General features: G+C 37.3%; 1 protein-coding gene and 1 long non-coding RNA gene across 5 annotated transcripts in view; one reads left to right on the top strand and one right to left on the bottom strand.

Moving 5' to 3' along the window:
- stx (ubiquitin-like domain-containing protein stuxnet) overlaps window positions 1–12,689 on the top strand; it is a 267,919-nt gene extending 255,230 nt beyond the window's left edge. For 2 of the 3 annotated variants that reach the window (XM_071690153.1, XM_071690155.1), the window contains 3 exons: window positions 1–286; window positions 4,139–4,435; window positions 6,251–12,689. In XM_071690153.1, coding sequence (XP_071546254.1) covers window positions 1–286; window positions 4,139–4,435; window positions 6,251–6,543 — 876 coding nt within the window. In that variant the 3' untranslated portion in view covers window positions 6,544–12,689. The remainder of the gene's footprint in view (window positions 287–4,138; window positions 4,436–6,250) is intronic. The other variant, XM_071690154.1, reaches the window with a different exon arrangement.
- The window catches only part of LOC139763833 (uncharacterized), a 29,334-nt gene continuing 13,789 nt past the window's right edge, over window positions 4,256–19,800 (bottom strand). For both annotated transcript variants that reach the window (XR_011716272.1, XR_011716271.1), the window contains 5 exons: window positions 16,927–17,066; window positions 16,180–16,292; window positions 15,097–15,165; window positions 7,559–7,702; window positions 4,256–4,391 (listed from right to left, as the gene is read on the bottom strand). This is a non-coding gene — a long non-coding RNA (uncharacterized lncRNA). The remainder of the gene's footprint in view (window positions 4,392–7,558; window positions 7,703–15,096; window positions 15,166–16,179; window positions 16,293–16,926; window positions 17,067–19,800) is intronic.

Below are 19,800 nucleotides of genomic sequence, written 5' to 3' on the forward strand. Positions count from 1 at the left end.
GACACTGTTACTCCTCATGAGGTGGCTGCAGCATCTCTCGGCTCTCTGGGTGGTAACAGCAGCAGTAGTAGCAGTAGCACTGGTAATGGCAGCAGCAGTGGGAGCAGCAGCAGCAGCAGCAGTAGTAGTAACAGCAGCAACAGCGGCAGTGGCGGGTTTAGCAACAACTCAAGTAGCAGCAGCAACAGCAGCAGCAATAATAGCTTTGGTGGCGTTAGGAAACAGGGAGCCATAATTGAGAGTATGCATCACCATGGCAAAGGGGTATACTCAGGCACTTTCTCAGGTAATGATTCTCTTTTTTAATGTTGAAAACTTTTGGTATTGTCAAAGGACCTTAAGATGCTGTAGATTAGTATTGCCAATATTTTAGTAAGCACTGATGTACAACATCAGGATTCCAAAGGGATTTTTGTTCACATGGTATATGCAGCTTACTTTCAGCTTCTTAGGATAATTTCTGACTGCTTCAAAATCATCCCCAGGAGTGTCACCACTTACATGATATGCTGACAGTTTCACTTAATAAAATGTTCAGACTGATCATAAATATCACCAAAAGTGTCCACACATGAACTCTCACCATATTCTTTATATCTTTGATGTTTTATTTTTGTGTGTAGGGCTGGCTAACTAGTGACATAATGGTGATTTTGATATTTCATCCTGAAACTTAAAGGTCTTTAAGGATTTTCTGTAACATTGCTTATGCTACAAGATTTCTTATTTCATTTTTTTTATTTTATTTTTACTTTGTCGCAGTCTCCCGCGTTAGTGAGCTAGCTTAAGGAAACAGACGAAAGAATAGCCCAACCCACCACACACACATGTATATACATACATGTATATACATACATGTCCACACACGCAAATATACATACCTATACATCTCAACATATACATATATATACACACACATAACATATACATATTTACACATGTACATAATTCATACTGTCTGCCTTTATTCATTCCCATCGCCACCCCACCACACATGAAATAACAACCCCCTCCCCCCACATGTGCGCAAGGTAGCACTAGGAAAAGATGACAAAGGCCACATTCGTTCACACTGTCTCAAGCTGTCATGTAATAATGCATTTATTTTTTAACACTTTCAGCACACTTTTTAAATTTTCTTTGCATTAACACAGATTGTCTTCTGACCTAAGCTCTCTGGTGATATCGGTGTCACAGTGTGTAGCATCAATATGCCTCAAAATGTTCTGTGATTTTGGTAGAATTTTAACAATGACATAATGTTAAAAAATCACTCAAAACAGATATACACAATGATGAATGGTGATTCTGGGGAAGACTAATGCCACAGTTGTTGGGTGCAAGCAAAGTTGTCAGTAGATATAGCATTGGTGCACTGTTTAAATTTCATTTTTTTTTCAAGTTTCTGAGATATATTTCATATTCTATCAGTAACATAGCAGTGGGTCTTCATTTTCTGTTATACTGGTAGACAATAATCCCTGCTGTGTACAGATGTAGTCTAAAATAAAAGAATGAATTAATACAAAAATGTGCACATAATATATGTCATACAAACAGTACTATTGCATATAGAGCTCTTGAAGCTCATTCTGGCAAGGGTGAAGTACTGTAGAGAATTGAATTGGCAGAATAAAGTGTTCATATTGCTTACATGAGCCATTAACTGTATCAGAATAGCTGTTAGGGAGAGCAAGTTTACACCACTGCATAGTACCTGCCAGTTGCCTTCTAAGATTTGCTGGGGTCTGATGTGCTAAGTTTGAAAGTTTGACTTGGCAATACATTACACATTTTTTTAAGCCTGATCAGGTACTTTCTTAACCAAATCAGTTCTCTAATATCTTTACTGCTGAAAACAAAGCTATTTTTTCAGTGGGACACTGTTAAGTGGGGATTGCTCAGTAATGTAAAAATTTATGTATTTTACAAGCACTTTGACACCCTATCTTCTTTTCATTAAAATATCCTGCCAGCTATTTTTTTTCTTTGTAAGCTATCAAGTTTTTGTGCCATCTGTTTTCGTTGGGTGAAGAAGGTTACAACTTGCAGATAAATGAAGGATTATTGTGTTGAAAAATATATATTTATTTATTCATTTTGCTTTGTTGCTGTCTCCCACGTTAGCATGGTAGCGCAAGGAAACAGATGAAATATTTTTATTAATCTTTTTTTAAGTATCTATAATAGCACTGTAGTATTATGCAAGCAAACTATTTTCTCTGTCTAATATGGAGAATGTTGTATTTACACACTAAAATTCAAGTGAATTGACTCATATTTTTATTAAAAGTTTTAACGTTTAAGTTTAAAAGTTGGTTGTCTAGACAGAAATTTCTTGGTGAACTTCAGGGCCTTAATAGCCACATTATATTAGAAATTTCCTTGTAAAAAGTTTGATGATTTTTATGGAAACTCATCAGACTCTCTGGATTAGGATTCATGTGAGTTTTGCTTGAGTTCAGTTTATTCTTACTCACAGCTATTAATTTCATGACAGATGCCTCTAACTAAAAATGAAAAATAATTATGAACAGCCTTTGAAAAACCACTGGTGAACTCTAGTGGAGAATCCAGAACAAGAGACCATCTATCTGTCCATGCTTGGCCACAGTGTATCTCATGCATTTGGTGAAATTTTGTCATATTCTGCCCTATGCCTATAAAAGAGAAATATCATATGTATTATCTGCTGATTACCACGAGGAAAATGAGACACGATAAGCCCCAAATGCACTTTCGTATAATCATAACATCTTCAGGGGAGATAGAAAACATGCTTGTGAACATCACAGGATGATAAAAGGTGTAACTTCCCAACAAGAAAAATCCAAGCTCAAGCATCATAAACATGGAGTCTGTTATATATTTAGGCATTTTAGCAGTTTATTTCAAAGCCTCTGGTGTATTTGTAGTGCAGTATATCAGAGAATAGATACTTTAAACTGTATGTATCCATTAGATATAACATAAAACCCTTTAAAATATCAGTTAAATCAACCTCAAAACATTCATACTCTGTCTCCATACTCTCAGATAGTAGCACTTTCATATCTTTGGCACTTGCTATGAAGAATCTTGAATATTAGTAAACTCAGTTAAGGAAAAAAATTACTATCACTGCAGTAGGCTGGATCCTGAGACCTTCAAGAAAAATCAACAATGATATTAATCAAGGCAAGTGCCTTAAATATTGCTGCATTCTAACACCACCCTACAAGGTGGGTGAAATTATGGATTTAGAGAGTGTACTGAGATCTTTCACAGCCCATATTAATGCAGTAAAGGACCTGAATTACTGAGAATACTTAACAGATACTTCCTGAAGTAATGACAGGAGAGGTATATCACCATCTATACCTAGAAAATCCAAGAAGTTATGTTTCCCAACCTACATTAAAAAAAATCATCCTACTAATATGACAGACACGGAAGACTGTAAAATACTACCTATGAAATCAAAAGGTGCCATACGGTTGAAAAACAGAACACCTTCAAGGTCTGAAGCCCCTACACTTCATTGCTTTGCCATCTGCCTTCAGAAATAGCATGGGATGCATGGTACAGAAGTTCAAGAGTGCATTCGATAAGTACCTACAAAGTGCTTTAGATCTGCCAAGCTGGGGGCTATTTGGGCCTAAGGGCTGCGACTGCCAACATCTTGGATGAGCAATGACCCAGTGTAGTAGTCTAGGCCCAGTCCAGGCTGTGGAGTTGAATACCCCCAAAGACTCCATGAGGTATTTTTGTAATTTACATGCATAGGTAGAGGGAAATAAAAAGCCCACCCCTCAGATGTGATTTATGCAGAAAAAGGATAAAAAAAAAAATTCATATGCTATATTGATATGTAATGTTTTACTGAACATCTATATATCTGGTCTAAGGGTTCAGAAAATTTTTGTAAGCAACTTCATTTGTTCAAAAAGTGGCATGAAAAGGGGTTTGTATCCCCTTCCTAAACCCTATCTCTACAGTTACAGAAATTTAGTAATTACAGCTACAAAGGATGTGGTAACTGTTACATTTTTGCAATATATTTTGGCTTTTGTGAATAAAAATTCTTATTCAGATTAACATAACTCAGGAATTAGAAAAAAAAATTGTATTTAAACTAACTAGTTTTGCTTCATGGCAGGTACTCTAAACCCAGCACTGCAGGACAGGCAGGGACGGCCAAAACGGGATATTTCCACTATCATCCACATCCTCAATGACCTTCTTTGTGCCACGCCTCAATATCGTCGACATTCTACCAGCATCTCTGTCAGTACCTCGACGCCCACCACCATCCGGAATAGGAACAATGGTGGAAATGCTAAACGGGGAACTCAGCAGATGAGTGATGTCTCCACCAGTGGCTTGCAGTCACAGGATTCCATGACAGATGCCTATGGGAGAAAATCTGCTGATAGTGCACAAAATGTTGATCAAGGTAATTTTTTATGAAATAATATCCATATCTACTATCAAGCTATCAAGTGCAACTGGAGTCTGCCATTATAGCTAAGCCTCTCGGAATATTCCCAAATTTGCCTTGAGTGCTTCATATGCCCTAGTTCAGACAGTTTACACAATAATGCCCTACGTATAATGTTAATCCATTTCATTCTCTCCCCTGTACACCTCTCTTCTGAATGTTCAGACCCCAATAGCTGAAAGCCTCTTTCACTCAATACTCCATCTCCTTGGTTTTTCTCTCCTCCATATTCTCTCCACTTTTAACTTCGTATGCAGTCTTTCTTCTTTCATCCACTCCATATGTCCAAAGCATTTTTATTCTCAAGGGCCCAAGGCATGTTCATACTGTATCAGGATGACAATGCCTTCAGATATATCAAGATATCTTTGCCTTAGCAGATGCTGAGCACTTTTCCTCATGTTCTTTAATGCACTTAGAACCTTAGCTCCCCTTTTCCTACCATATTACTCACTTCTGCCCCTAAGATTCTATACACTCATTTCCAATTCTGGGTACCTAAAACATTTTATATGTAAACAAAATAAACATCCATCGTGACATCATGCACTCCTAACTCACACCCACTTTCACTTAAGAACCATGTACCCTTCTCTCTGCCATTTCTTACTCCTGTTATTTATATTATACAAACTCAAAACCCCTTTTATGGATCTCCTGCAGCTTTGAGGCTGCACTTCACACATCAGAGAAATTTTGAACTTCTTTGAAGCAAGACCTTTGAGGAGACTGTACTCTTCATCCACATTTCTTCCAGTGTGGGTGGATCAAGGGCTTCCCTCTCTTGTTAACGCCACTCATTTCTGATTCCGTTCATTCAGTCCTTATCAGTAATTTTATGCAGTTCTGTAAGTGTGGAGACAAGATTGTTCCAGCATACTCCAGCTTGAGAATTTTACTGTCTTTGTACTTGAAGGCAGTTTTAACACTGAAAATGTAGCTTGTTTCCCTCACAGTCCTCCTCCTGTGATGCTCTGGGAATAAGTTTAGCTTTATATCAATTTTTAGGTCAACTGCACATAGTAAGACTCTTGTAATATGTTATTCAGAGATCTGTTTGTAAACAATCATTTCCATCTTCATATCTTGCACTTTTCATGGTTATATTTTCTTTTTAGTTTTCCCAGTCCATAATTTGGTGCATCAGCACACACATTGTGTGAGAACCAGTACATGTGTGTGTGCGAGTTGAATATAATTACTCAAATATAATAATTATACAGTATAAAGAAAGACCTCCCCTCATGGAACCTCATCCCATAAAATATTCTTTTAGTGTCATATGCCATTTTAGATTTTTCTTGTAGTGTGCATTACTGCTTATGCTGATTAATTATGTGTAAGTAATGTATGAATTAGTGTGTATGATGCTCATTTGATGTAACAAAATTCTCAAATCTTGCGATGTCTTATAGATATTACTGGCACAAGAAACCACTTGATATTTCCTGTGGCCTGCTTTATTGCTACTTAGCAGGATAAATCAATAGTAAAGATTGTGATGTTTTGTAATATTTAAGGTCACATGGGCTACCTAATTTTTGAAGAAAATTTCTATTTTAATACATTTCTTAAAGAATCATGTAAAACTTTAGTTAGTAGTCATGGGAACTACAAGATTTGGTGAATAACTAACATCCTTATGGGTACAGATAGTACCTCATTTTGATTTTAGGTAGATTGGTTGTTGGTTACATTTAACTTTTTATAACTTTCCTTTTCTTAAAACATTTATAACAAAAGAGGGATGGGTTATACAATGATTTACAGTACTTACAGATTCTGGTGATGAAAATCAGGCAATGCGCACCAAAGTGGAACAGCTACGAATGATAATGGAGCAAAGACGAGCCCGGCGCAAGGCCCGTCGTGATGCTCGTGCCCGGCCTTACCCACATACTGCTGCATCATGGTCCACCGATACCAGTGTACCAACTGTTGTTACCACTAGTGGTACAGCAGCAACAAGCACCACTCAAGCTATGGATGTAGACAGTGGCAAAGCAGATGGTGCTGATCCCACTACCCTTTGTGAGCTCAACTCTGAGACAGTTGTAGCTTAATGCTAGCCTATCATTAGAATGATGTTAGGGTAGTGCATAGGGAGGATTTGCCATGCTAAACACACCACGTTATAGTGGTTTTAGTGGTAATTGATGAGTGTACCTTTGCACAACTGCCTGTAACCCAAGGTTACTCATATAGCCAAGTAACCAAGTCTTATTACTTCAAGGCTTGTAATTTGGCAGGTAACAAAGGAATGCAAGGTGTTTTGTCTGTGATGTAGGGTTGAATGTGTTGCACTTGACATGCAGCACAGAGCATTGATTGATGATGTGCTTCCACAGATGGAAAAGGTGACAGTGTGTTGGGCTGATCAGTTTACGAGGGACTTTACATAGTACACATGTAGTTAAAACAGTTTCTAATATTTACACTTCATGTCCTCAAAGGAGTTTCTTACAGCAGATTATAGTCAGTGAAAGCAAGCAGCTGGTAGGAAACCAAATTTAGAAAAGAAAAAAGCAGTGTGCATAGGAACTTGTTTTCTTGGCAGTAGAACACCCCCAAGGCTTACCCTGGGAACATGCTTGTGGCTTAGCAGGGACACAGTACAGTACATGGAATTACAGTACGGAATTCAGGATATGTATCAGGTGGCCTTGTGAGTCTCAAGTTAAGGGTCTACAAGTTATAATCAGTTATTATGTCATATTTGAGAATGGTGTGATTACCATATCATGCATTTCTCAAGTTGCATAATTTTTGAGTCATTTGATGCTAGACCCACAATTCATAAGCTTGGTGTAATGCTTGAGGATTTAGAACTCTAGCAAGGCATCATTCTTAACTGGGAAACAATTCAGGCTATATTAGGTGGGTATTACATCATCTGAGAAAGGCTGAATCTACCTCGTCATAAAACCAATTGCTATTTCTTTTAATACAAGCAGATCATATTATCCCTATTCTAATGTTATATATACAATATGCTGTTATGATTCAGGATATCACCTCGGCTGTTATAGCGCCATAGATCCAATTGCCATAGTTGTGTGTAGATGTGGTTAAACTCACTTTTTCGTCAATATTGACTTCAGCTTCTAAGAAAATTTTAATCGCCCAAGCCACTTGCTATGGAGATGACGATGCTTAAGTTGTCTGTGTTGACGTGATTCTTGTATCCAGTGCGGGTTAACCTTCTTGTATGCGCCACCACTGCTGTAAATAACACATTTCATAAGCCTTTAAAGATGCAAAGGCATCTCCATAGATCAAAAAAACTGTTTAGAAAATATTAAAAGTCTAGGCCCCTTGCTCTTAGGCCCTTGGGTAGTAGATGAAGGTGCCAAGCAGTCATCTTAAATACTGATTGTTAAGTAACTATTTCTACTTATTACTGATGGTATACCAACAACCAAAAATGCTGGTCTGTGCTCATGTGGTGTTGGAGAATATAGAATGGCTTTAGAGAGAACGTGTGATGAGAAAGTAAAAACTCGGATCACACCAACTGTATTAACAAAGTGGGGATGTGAGAACTCCTTTGTTGTATTATCTTCTTTATATGTATATATATATATATATATATATATACACACACAGCGTTCAAACACTTATTGGATGGTCTAAAGTCATACTTTTCCAGGTGCATTGAGACTATTTTTCAGATTAAGTTTTGCAAAATAGTTAATGAACTCGTAGATTGAAAACATTATAAAATCTAGGAAAAAAAAAGAACCATAACTGCAGTCGTTGTTAACTTCATATCAATAATTATTTAACTTTGTGACTCATGAAAAATGCGTTATTTTTCCTAGCCTCATGGTAAAAATTCACAGCAATGAGCAATTCTAAGGCTGTTTTGCAAAATTTTGAAGACTAAGTTTCAGTTATGCAAAAAGTCAAAGTATCAGATTTGAATCTAAGTAGACCAATAGTGTGTGTGTATATATATATATATATATATATATATATATATATATATATATATATATATATATACACACCCACACACACACAAATATAGTGAAATGAACGTGCACTTTCATAGAACATGTAATGCCCTGGCTATGCTGCATAGCCAAGTGGTAAGCATATTGAGCTACCATACAATTGGTATGAGGTCAACAATGATTAGAATCCTATCCCATTTGTCTTGAAGCTGGACACACCAATCACTCAACTATACTGCATAGCTGAGTAGTTAACGTACCCAGCTACCAGACAAATGGTATGGGGTTTGAATCCTTGCTGTTGAAGGGCATTATGTGAATATGCATATGATTTTTTTAAAGATTGGCAGCTATCATGAATCATTCTCTTGCAAAAATCGTCATTACTCTCAGATTAGTTCAACAAAGCTTTTGTGTACAAACAAATATACATTTTCATTAAAAGCAAGTTTATCAAACATAGATAACTGTACATTAATTATTTACATTTGGCCAGTTAATGTAATATTGCTTGTTTTGTATTCAGAAAATAGTTTCCAGCAGTGATATAGGGACTGTAACTGCACCATTATATGTTCCAAAATAATGGAAAACTTCATATGAAAGTTAAGTAAGATCTGATGAAAGTATAATGGACAAATGAATGTACACTGTTTGCTTTTGGTATTTCTAAGAACAATATGCCCTGTACCACCGTTTTTTTTAACATCATACACTTTATTTTTCCAACCTTCTGCAAGAGTTATGAATTGTTCTACATATGGTTTAACCTAATAGCAGTGAGTTCTTTGTAAATCGAGGAATTTCATATCTTCACTTTAGTGTACCGAGTCTAATTATAGTCACAAATTTACATCATTAATGACAGTTACCTAAATATTAGTACTGGTGAGCTATATCTTCAAAAATTGATTACAGTAAATTAAAACTTGAAAGACAGTTTTGGGTAACATCAAAGACCATGTAAAGTTGTGACTAAAACATGACTGTAACAGTAACTGTAGTTATTAGTTACTGTTTATATGTTTCATATTTCCTGACATACTTTATTAAAATTTGATCCCCAATGTGATGATTCTTGCATGAATTTACTGTTACAGTCATTGAATTAAACTGGACAGTTGTCTGCATTGTGATATTAGATAGATGGGCACCCAACAATGTTCTTCTCAGCCTCAGTTTGATTTTTGCTAGTGAGGACTGAACCAAGGAGATTCATATACCGGTACAACAGTGTCTTGTTGGAGTTGGCAGTTCTATGATATCTAGGTTGAGACTTCCATGTTTGTCTTTTCCAATTCTAGGTAGTCACCTATGAGGCTCTTATTCTTTTTTAGCTCCTCCTTATGAGCTATGAAATTTCTATAATTTTTTACCAGTGGGATGTACTATAGAGTTATTAATTTAACTGTAGGATTAATAATTTAAAATGTTCTAATTAAGAGCAGACAGTTTCAAAATACAGCAGTGCATATCAGCCATTTTAAGTGTATTTGCCATCATTGGACCTCAGGTGGAGTACTTCAAACTTGACTGCCTAGAATTGGGCCATATTACCTTTTTTCATCTGTTTAATGATTATTACTGTACAGGATGCTTATTAGAGCGGTGTCCTATGTCCAGGATCTGTTTTCTTCATTGTTTTTTATATTATAATTATGAAGATTTAGCAAGATTTATAAGAAATAAAATGTTAGGATATTGTTAAGTAGGGCTATTAGCTAATTTTGTATTTCTGTTCAGTATATCGGAACGAAATTTATTGTATTTTTTCATTGTTTTAGGGAGACTGTATATTCCTCTATTTTCACCGTTAATTTAGCACGTTGGTCACTGTGTGGATTACCTTGTTGATTTTTAATTAGGGCATTTCATTTCAACATGTTAACATCTGTCATTGTGTAAACCATTTTATTGTTAATTGGTAAATGATCAGTTACCTGAATTCCAGAACTGACTAACTTGTCGGGTAAAACAGTAAGTCTCATCCTCTTATTGACTAAATTAGTCAGGATACTTGCTGCAAATACCTTCCAATCTGAGGTATGCTGTGAGAGCAAGCTAGAGTTCAGACTTAGCGACCACCATGATGGGTATCATTCTCCCTGTTTAGAACAGGATGCAGACCCACGTGTAGTACCTCATACAGCTCATAATCTTATCCCCCATGTTAGTAAGTGATAAACATTAAAACTGTTCTACACCATCAGGTTAAGTTTAACTGCAATTTAATAGCCAGAGTTACAGACAGTAAGCAGTGGTGATATTCTGTATTGTTGGATGTAGATGCATTTTTGAAATACTGTCACTGCTCATAGTTGGTTTGTGTCTTTTTCTGAATATTTGCCTTGACTTTCAGTGTTTATATTCACCTCATTACATTCGAGTTCACTGTGGATTTATATTATCAGAATGAACTAGGTGTGATTGAAATTTTTATTTGAGATAGTTATCAAGGCACACATTCAGTGACTGTTACATGCACCATAACCAACTCCAAATGAGATAGTAAATATATTCAGTGTTTTAGGTGCAGACTCACAAAAAAAGAAAAGAGAAACAACCTTGAGTAAACATGAACCAAGGGCACCAATCTTCTAGGATACTTTTGCAATACTTCTCAGGGATTCCTTCTTATTGCTCATTCTCCTGTGTTTTGCTTCTCTTTGTACGTTAAAATTGGGTGTTGGTTTTTCAATATAGGGTAAATAATGATTGCTAGCTGGTATATATGCAATTTATCATAATTTTTTGTAATTTGATTAAGGTGGTAGTTTCAGCATTATTTTGTCTCTATAACACAGGAAAATGTATAACATTATAAGCACATTTCTCAGTCTACACTATGCGGGTATGAGAGTAGGACCAACATAATTTTTTCCTGTTCCTCAGATGAAACACTGTAATTCAGAAATGCATATTATTTACATAAGAAAAATTCAGGTAGCAAAGAAATCACTAGAAATACTGATAACCAGATTTTTGCTCTTGTTAAATGCAGTATAGTAGAATATTCTCATGGATCTCAACATTCAAAGCAGGGAAGAACCTTACTGTCTGTAACCATTGCTATTATGACCAGTCATCAGACAACATATGTGTTCTGATGGATTGTTTGGCAGAAGGCATGGTATTCCTCCTAATTTGATTAATGCGAGATAATTATGCAAAAGAATAATGAAAATTAAAAACTAAGAGGATCATGTCACTGTCTTCCAGTCAACCTTTAGAAATCTCACTTGGCGTTGTAAAGAATCTGCTTTCTCTTTTATATTGACTTTGAGTCTCGCCTGAAATGTGCAGAACTGAAGAGGTTGTGGAGAGATGGGCCAACAGTGACAAGTTCTTTGAAGTATTTTCATACTTAAAACCTTAACAGGTTTACCAGTCAGCCACCTTCTCCCAGCCTCATCTTTTGATGTCAGGTGGTTTCCTTTGTTAATTCGTCCTTGTTGTACATTAATAAAAACACTGGTGAGGTTTAGCAGCAGAAGAATAGAGTTATTTGTATTAAAACCCCATAATTAATGTCTTTTTCAGATATTTAAATGGGTTTAGCAAATAATTTTTATTACGCTGCTGAATACTGCCTTTAATATTAATTTTATTAGATTTGAGTGCTGTGTATTTGAATCAAGTGCAGCACTATAATTAACTGTTAGAGAGCTTGAGGCTTTAGTTGGAAATAATATTAATAATGTTCATCTAGCATGTATATAGGGAATCAGTGCCACAGAAATGTGTAGTGAAGTAGTAATTCAGGCAAATTCCCAGATACATTGCATGCACTACTAGTTTGATGTTTATAATATGAAGTATATGAATAATCAGCATTGCACAAGTGTACAAGGTTAGTTTCTATTGAGAAATCTCTATTTTTAACCTTGTGCACTTTTGTTTTTAAGATCTGTAGATGCTGTACTCGCTACTGATAGAGAAAGATAGTAATCAGTGATTCATAAATCCCAAGTATAGCTTTGTGTTGGGCTCAGGATTATAAACAAAATCATGAAAGAGTGACTATGTCTGAAACACTCTGTCAAGTATGTTATTGTTGATCACATCTCTTACAGGTGAAAAGTATTGAACTGCTAGCAACAAACATTTACATTTCATAAATACTTTGCCTGTATCATTAGCATTAAGATTTTTTTTCCTTGGTTCAAAGCAGTATGGCTGATATTATGTTGTATTTTGAAAGGTGTGTAGATTCCCATGTCTGTTCTTCACGTTAATAAATCAGTATGTTGAAACTGTGCTATTATTTTGTTTCATTCATTTTGTCTGTTTGCACAAGCACTTCCCTATAGGCTTATATCTAAATATCAGAACTTGACAAGAATCAAATGCTTTGTTTAATCATGTTAAAAATTATGATCAATGTATTGACTGGAGTAATGCTAATTCATATATTAACTAACTTCTTTACCATGAGAAATATCAGTGAATCTTCTATTATGAAATATGCAAAGAACTGTAACAATATTAGTGAAGGTCTATACAGTTCCTTTTTCTGTCCATATAGTAACACATGTTTACCTATGGTGTCTTAGCCATATCTCTTGTATATCAACTGACTGTTCTACGTCTTCAATCTCATTATTGTATCTCCTCCAACAATGTGATCATTACATGGAATGCAATTGGGAACTTAAAAGTTTCATTTTTCTAGTGGTTATATGCATATACTAGATCAAACACACCATTGTGATTTGCTGTTTCCTATGGGATGGGGTGGCACCAGAAATGAAGGCAATAAAACATGGAAAACAGACAAAAAAGGCCACATTCGTTCACACTCGGTCTCTAGCTGTCATGTGTAATGCACTGAAACTACAGCTCCCCACAGACCTTTCCATGGTTTACCCAAGACATTTCACATGCCATGTTTTAGTCCATTGACAACACGACCCAGGTATACAACATCATTCCAATTAACTCTGTTCCTTGCACGCTTCTCACCCTCCTGTATGTTCAGGCCCCGATCGCTCAGAATCTTTTTCACTCTGTCCTTCCACATCCATTTTGGTCTCCCATCTTCCCTGTTCCCACCATCTCAGACACATATATCCTCTTTGTCAACCTTTCCTCACCCAATCTCTCCATATGTCCAAACCATTTCAACACACCCTTTTCTGCTCTCTCAACCACACTCTTTTTATTACCACACATCTCTCATCCTTATATTACAATCAAATAACCTCACACCACATGTCCTCAAACATTTCATTTCCAACGCATCCACCCTCCTCTGTACAACCCTATCTATAGCCCATGCCTTGCAACCATATGATATTGTTGGAACTACTATTCCTTTAAACATACTCATTTTTGCACTCCAAGATAATGTTCTCTCTTTCCACAAATTCTTCATCGTTCTCAGAACCTTCGTTTCCTCCCACACTTTGTGCCTCACTTCCGCTTCCATGGTTCCATTCGCTGCTATCCCAGATATCTAAAACACTTTGCTTCCTCCAATTTTTCTCCATTCAAACTTACATCCCGACTAACTTGTCCTTCAACCATGTTGAACATAACCTTGCTCTTTTCATAATTTACTCTCAACTTTCTCCTTTCACACATTTTCAAACTTAGGGTGGGGAGGGGGCAAAGGTTCTGGGAGCGATGAAGAATGTGTAGAAAGAGAGAACGTTACGGAGTGTGAAAATGGGTATGTTTGAAGGAAAAGGAGTTCCAAAAATGTCATATGGTTGGGAGGCATGGGCTATAGATAGGGTTGAAATGGAGGAGGATGGATGTGTTAGAAATGTCTGAGGACAATATGTGGTATGAGGTGGTTTGATCAAGTAAGTAATGAAAGGGTGAGAGATATGTGTGGTAATAAAAGAGTTTGGTTGAGAGAGCAGAAGAGTGTGTGTTGAAATGGTTTGGACATATGGAGAGAATGAGTGAGGAAAGGATGACAAAGAGGATATATGTATTGGAGGTGGAGGGAACAAGGAGAAACAGGAGACCAAACTGTATGTATCAAAGGTGGAGGGAACAAGGAGAAGCAGGAGACCAAACTGGAGGTGGAAGAATGGAGTGATAAAAATTCTGAGCGTTGGGGCCTAAACATGCAGGAGGGTAAGAGGCGTGCAAGGAATAGAGTGAATTGGAACGATATGGTACACCGGAATTGACGTGCTGTCAATGGACTAAGCCAGGGCATGTGAAATCATCTGGGGTAAACCATGGAAAGGTCTGTGTGGCCTACATGTGGATAGGGAGTTGTGTTTTTGGTGCATTATACATGACAGCTAGAGACCAAGTGAGAACAAATGTGGCCTTTTTTGTTTGCTTTCCTGGTACTACCTCATTGATGCAGGGGGTGCCAAGGCTGTTTCCTGTGGGACGGAGTGGTGCCAGGAATGGATGAAGGCAAGCGAGTATGAATATGTACAAGTTGTACATATGAATATGTACAAGTGTATATATGTAGATGGCTGTGTATATGTGTATATGTACATGTATGGGCATGTATGTATTTACTTGTCTGCCTTTATCCTTTCCCAGTGCCACCCTGCACCACAGGAAACAGCAAAGCCACCCTTAGCTTCCATGATGTAGTGCCAGGAAACATATAAAGAAAGGCCACAATGTAATTTATTTGAAAGGCATATTGTCAATAACACTTTACATATAAGCAACCTCCTGTACCTTCCATCAACATCTGTTTAAGGTCTTTTTGTTCAGCAGAGTCACAGGGATGGGGTTCCACTTCAGAATCTGTGAGAAATGAAAATGATAATACATGAAAACAGTCATTTCATAGCAAATTATTCCCCTTAGAATTATCACTGCATACTTTTATGATAAGAATACATTTACTTAATGCTTTATAAGTTTCACATTCTATATCATCTTGCCAAAAAGCACACTTGGAAAAACCTCAGTCACAGCAATATCCCAGCATTCCATATACATAGTGCATCACATGGTCCAATACACTGTACTTAGAAAATAAGGTTTTCCTTTAAGAGAGGATATGAATGTTGATGACTAAGTATAATAAATAAATTAATAATATACGTCAGCGATGTAGTGCAAGGAAACAGACAAAGATTGGCCCAACTCACCCACATACACATGAATATGCATAAACACCCATACGCTTACATATACATACATATACATTTCAATGTATACATACATATACAGGCACAGACATATACATATATACACATGTACATATTCATACTTGCTACCTTCATCCATTCCTGTCGCCACCCCACCACACATGAAATAGCACACACACACACACACACACACACACACACACACACACACACACACACACACACACACACACACACACCCCTCCAGTGATTCAGCACCAGGGAAAGACAAAAAGGCCACATTTGTTCACACTCAGTATCTAGCTATGTGTAATGCACTGAAACCACAGCTCCCTTTCCACATCCAGGCCCCACAGACCTTTCCATATATATATATATATATATATATGGATAAAGGCAAGCAAGTATGGATATGTATATGCCTGTGTATGTGTATATGTTGATATATGTGTATATGTATGTATGTATGTACGGGCCTTTATGTATATACATGTGTATATGAGTGGATGGGCCATTCTTCGTCTGTTTCCTGGTGCTACCTCGCTGACCTGAGAAATAGCAATTAAGTATAATTATAAATAAATAATAACATATACTTACATATCAACATATACATATATACATACATAAACACACACACAGACATATACATATTAACACGTACATATTCATGCTTGCCTTCATCCTTTTCCAGTGCCACCCCTCCCCACAGGAAACAGCATCACCACTCCTTGCAAAACGTCTGAGGTAAACCACGGAATGGTCTGTGAAGCATGGCTGTGAATAGGGAGATGTGTTTTTGGTGCATTACACATGACAGCTAGAAACTGAGTGTGAACAAATGTGGCTTTTTTTGTCTTTTCCTGGCGCTACCTCACTGTAATTAATACTGGTTGGTGTTTTTGTCAAACTCAATCAACCAATTTAATCCAAAACTATAAAATATACAGCTAGCATTAAAAACAATAAAACATATGACATAATATATTCACCTTCACTTTCTTCCCTTAAGTATAGTAAATAAATAAATAATATACTTCAGTGAGGTAGAGCAAGGAAACAGACAGGGAATGGTCCAACTCACCCAAATACACATGAATATACATAAATGCACATACACTCACATATATATACATATACATTTCAATGTATACATACATATACATGCACAGACACATACATATTAACACATGTACATATTCATACTTGCTGCCTTCATCCATGAACTACTGTTAATGGTAATTCAACTGCCTCCTGGGATACTGGCAATATTACCATCATATTCCACAAATATTGTATCCTGTTTTAAAGTCATAAATAATGTTACATTTACGTTATGATGTGAATCCCAACTTTTCAACTACACTAAGAGTCAGGAATAAAAGTTTTCATCAACAACTCTAACACTCACAGGAAAAGCAGAAGATAAAAGGTAACCATTCCTATACTGATCTTCTTTGCAGTATGCTGCACCCCACACAGGGAGCACTTAGTTGCATTGTTGTTTTATCTTTTAGGTAAATGACGTTTAGCACTCTTTATCTTCAACAACTGCAATGAATAAAACATAAGTTTAATATTAACTTTATGAAGTACAGTCAAATTTAAAACTTTTCACTACCAACCTATCTATAACATGGATCACATATATTCCTTCAGTAAAAGTGGAACAACATTGCTTACATTTAAATTTTCTGATACACTCACATCTTATTGCTTATAATCTATAATTGTTATTATCAATCTCAGTCTCAACATTAATATAATATGTGTGACTCTAGTCCTAATATATATATATATATATATATATATATATATATATATATATATATATATATATATATATATATATTTTTTTTGGCTTTGTCGCTGTCTCCCGCGTCTGCGAGGTAGCGCAAGGAAACAGACGAAAGAAATGGCCCAACCCACCCCCATACACATGTATATAGATACGTCCACACACACAAATACACATACCTACACAGCTTTCCATGGTTTACCCCAGACGCTTCACATGCCCTGATTCAATCCACTGACAGCACGTCAACCACGGTATACCACATGGAAACAATTCACTCTATTCCTTGCCCTCCTTTCACCCTCCTGCATGTTCAGGCCCCGATCACACAAAATCTTTTTCACTCCATCTTTCCACTTCCAATTTGGTCTCCCACTTCTCCTCGTTCCCTCCACCTAAGACACATATATCCTCTTGGTCAATCTTTCCTCACTCATTTTCTCCATGTGACCAAACCATTTCAAAACATCTTCTTCTGCTCTCTCAACCACGCTCTTTTTATTTCCACACATCTCTCTTACCCTTACGTTACTTACTCGATCAAACCACCTCACACCACACATTGTCCTCAAACATCTCATTTCCAGCACATCCATCCTCCTGTGCACAACTCTATCCATAGCACACGCCTCGCAATCATACAACATTGTTGGAACCACTATTCCTTCAAACATACCCATTTTTGCTTTCCGAGATAATGTTCTCGACTTCCACACATTCTTCAAGGCTCCCAGGATTTTCGCCCCCTCCCCCACCCTATGATCCACTTCCGCTTCCATGGTTCCATCCACTGCCAGATCCACTCCCAGATATCTAAAACACTTTACTTCCTCCAGTTTTTCTCCATTCAAACTTACCTCCCAACTGACTTGACCCTCAACCCTACTGTACCTAATTACCTTGCTCTTATTCACATTTACTCTTAACTTTCTTCTTTCACACACTTTACCAAACTCAGTCACCAGCTTCTGCAGTTTCTCACATGAATCAGCCACCAGCGCTGTATCATCAGCGAACAACAACTGACTCACTTCCCAAGCTCTCTCATCCCCAACAGACTTCATACTTGCCCCTCTTTCCAAGACTCTTGCATTCACCTCCCTAACAACCCCATCCATAAACAAATTAAAGAACCATGGAGACATCACACACCCCTGCCACAAACCTACATTCACTGAGAACCAATCACTTTCCTCTCTTCCTACACGTACACATGCCTTACATCCTCGATAAAAACTTTTCACTGCTTCTAACAACTTGCCTCCCACACCATATATTCTTAATACCTTCCACAGAGCATCTCTGTGAACTCTATCATATGCCTTCTCCAGATCCATAAATGCTACATACAAATCCATTTGCTTTTCTAAGTATTTCTCACATACATTCTTCAAAGCAAACACCTGATCCACACATCCTCTACCACTTCTGAAACCACACTGCTCTTCCCCAATCTGATGCTCTGTACATGCCTTCACCCTCTCAATCAATACCCTCCCATATAATTTGCCAGGAATACTCAACAAACTTATACCTCTGTAATATATATATTGGTTCTCAGTGATTGGTTCTCAGTGAATGTAGGTTTGCGGCAGGGGTGTGTGATGTCTCCATGGTTGTTTAATTTGTTTATGGATGGGGTTGTTAGGGAGGTTAATGCAAGAGTTTTGGAAAGAGGGGCAAGTATGAAGTCTGTTGGGGATGAGAGAGCTTGGGAAGTGAGTCAGTTGTTGTTCGCTGATGATACAGCACTGGTGGCTGATTCATGTGAGAAACTGCAGGAGCTGGTGACTGAGTTTGGTAAAGTGTGTGAAAGAAGAAAGTTAAGAGTAAATGTGAATAAGAGCAAGGTAATTAGGTACAGTATGGTTGAAGGTCAAGTCAATTGGGAGGTAAGTTTGAATGGAGAAAAACTGATGGAAGTAAAGTGTTTTAGATATCTGGGAGTGGATCTGGCAGCGGATGGAACCATGGAAGTGGAAGTGGATCATAGGGTGGGGGAGAGGGCGAAAATCCTGGGAGCCTTGAAGAATGTGTGGAAGTCGAGAACTTTATCTCGGAAAGCAAAAATGGGTATGTTTGAAGGAATAGTGGTTCCAACAATGTTGTATGGTTGCGAGGCGTGGGCTATGGATAGAGTTGTGCGCAGGAGGATAGATGTGCTGGAAATGAGATGTTTGAGGACAATGTGTGGTGTGAGGTGGTTTGATCGAGTAAGTAACGTAAGGGTAAGAGAGATGTGTGGAAATAAAAAGAGCGTGGTTGAGAGAGCAGAAGAGGGTGTTTTGAAATGGTTTGGGCACATGGAGAGAATGAGTGAGGAAAGATTGACCAAGAGGATATATGTGTCGGAGGTAGAGGGAACGAGGAGAAGTGGGAGACCAAATTGGAGGTGGAAAGATGGAGTGAAAAAGATTTTGTGTGATTGGGGCCTGAACATGCAGGAGGGTGAAAGGAGGGCAAGGAATAGAGTGAATTGGATCGATG

The sequence above is a fragment of the Panulirus ornatus genome, chromosome 48 (genome assembly GCF_036320965.1).
Source record: "Panulirus ornatus isolate Po-2019 chromosome 48, ASM3632096v1, whole genome shotgun sequence".
Taxonomy (NCBI): Eukaryota; Metazoa; Arthropoda; class Malacostraca; order Decapoda; family Palinuridae; genus Panulirus; species Panulirus ornatus.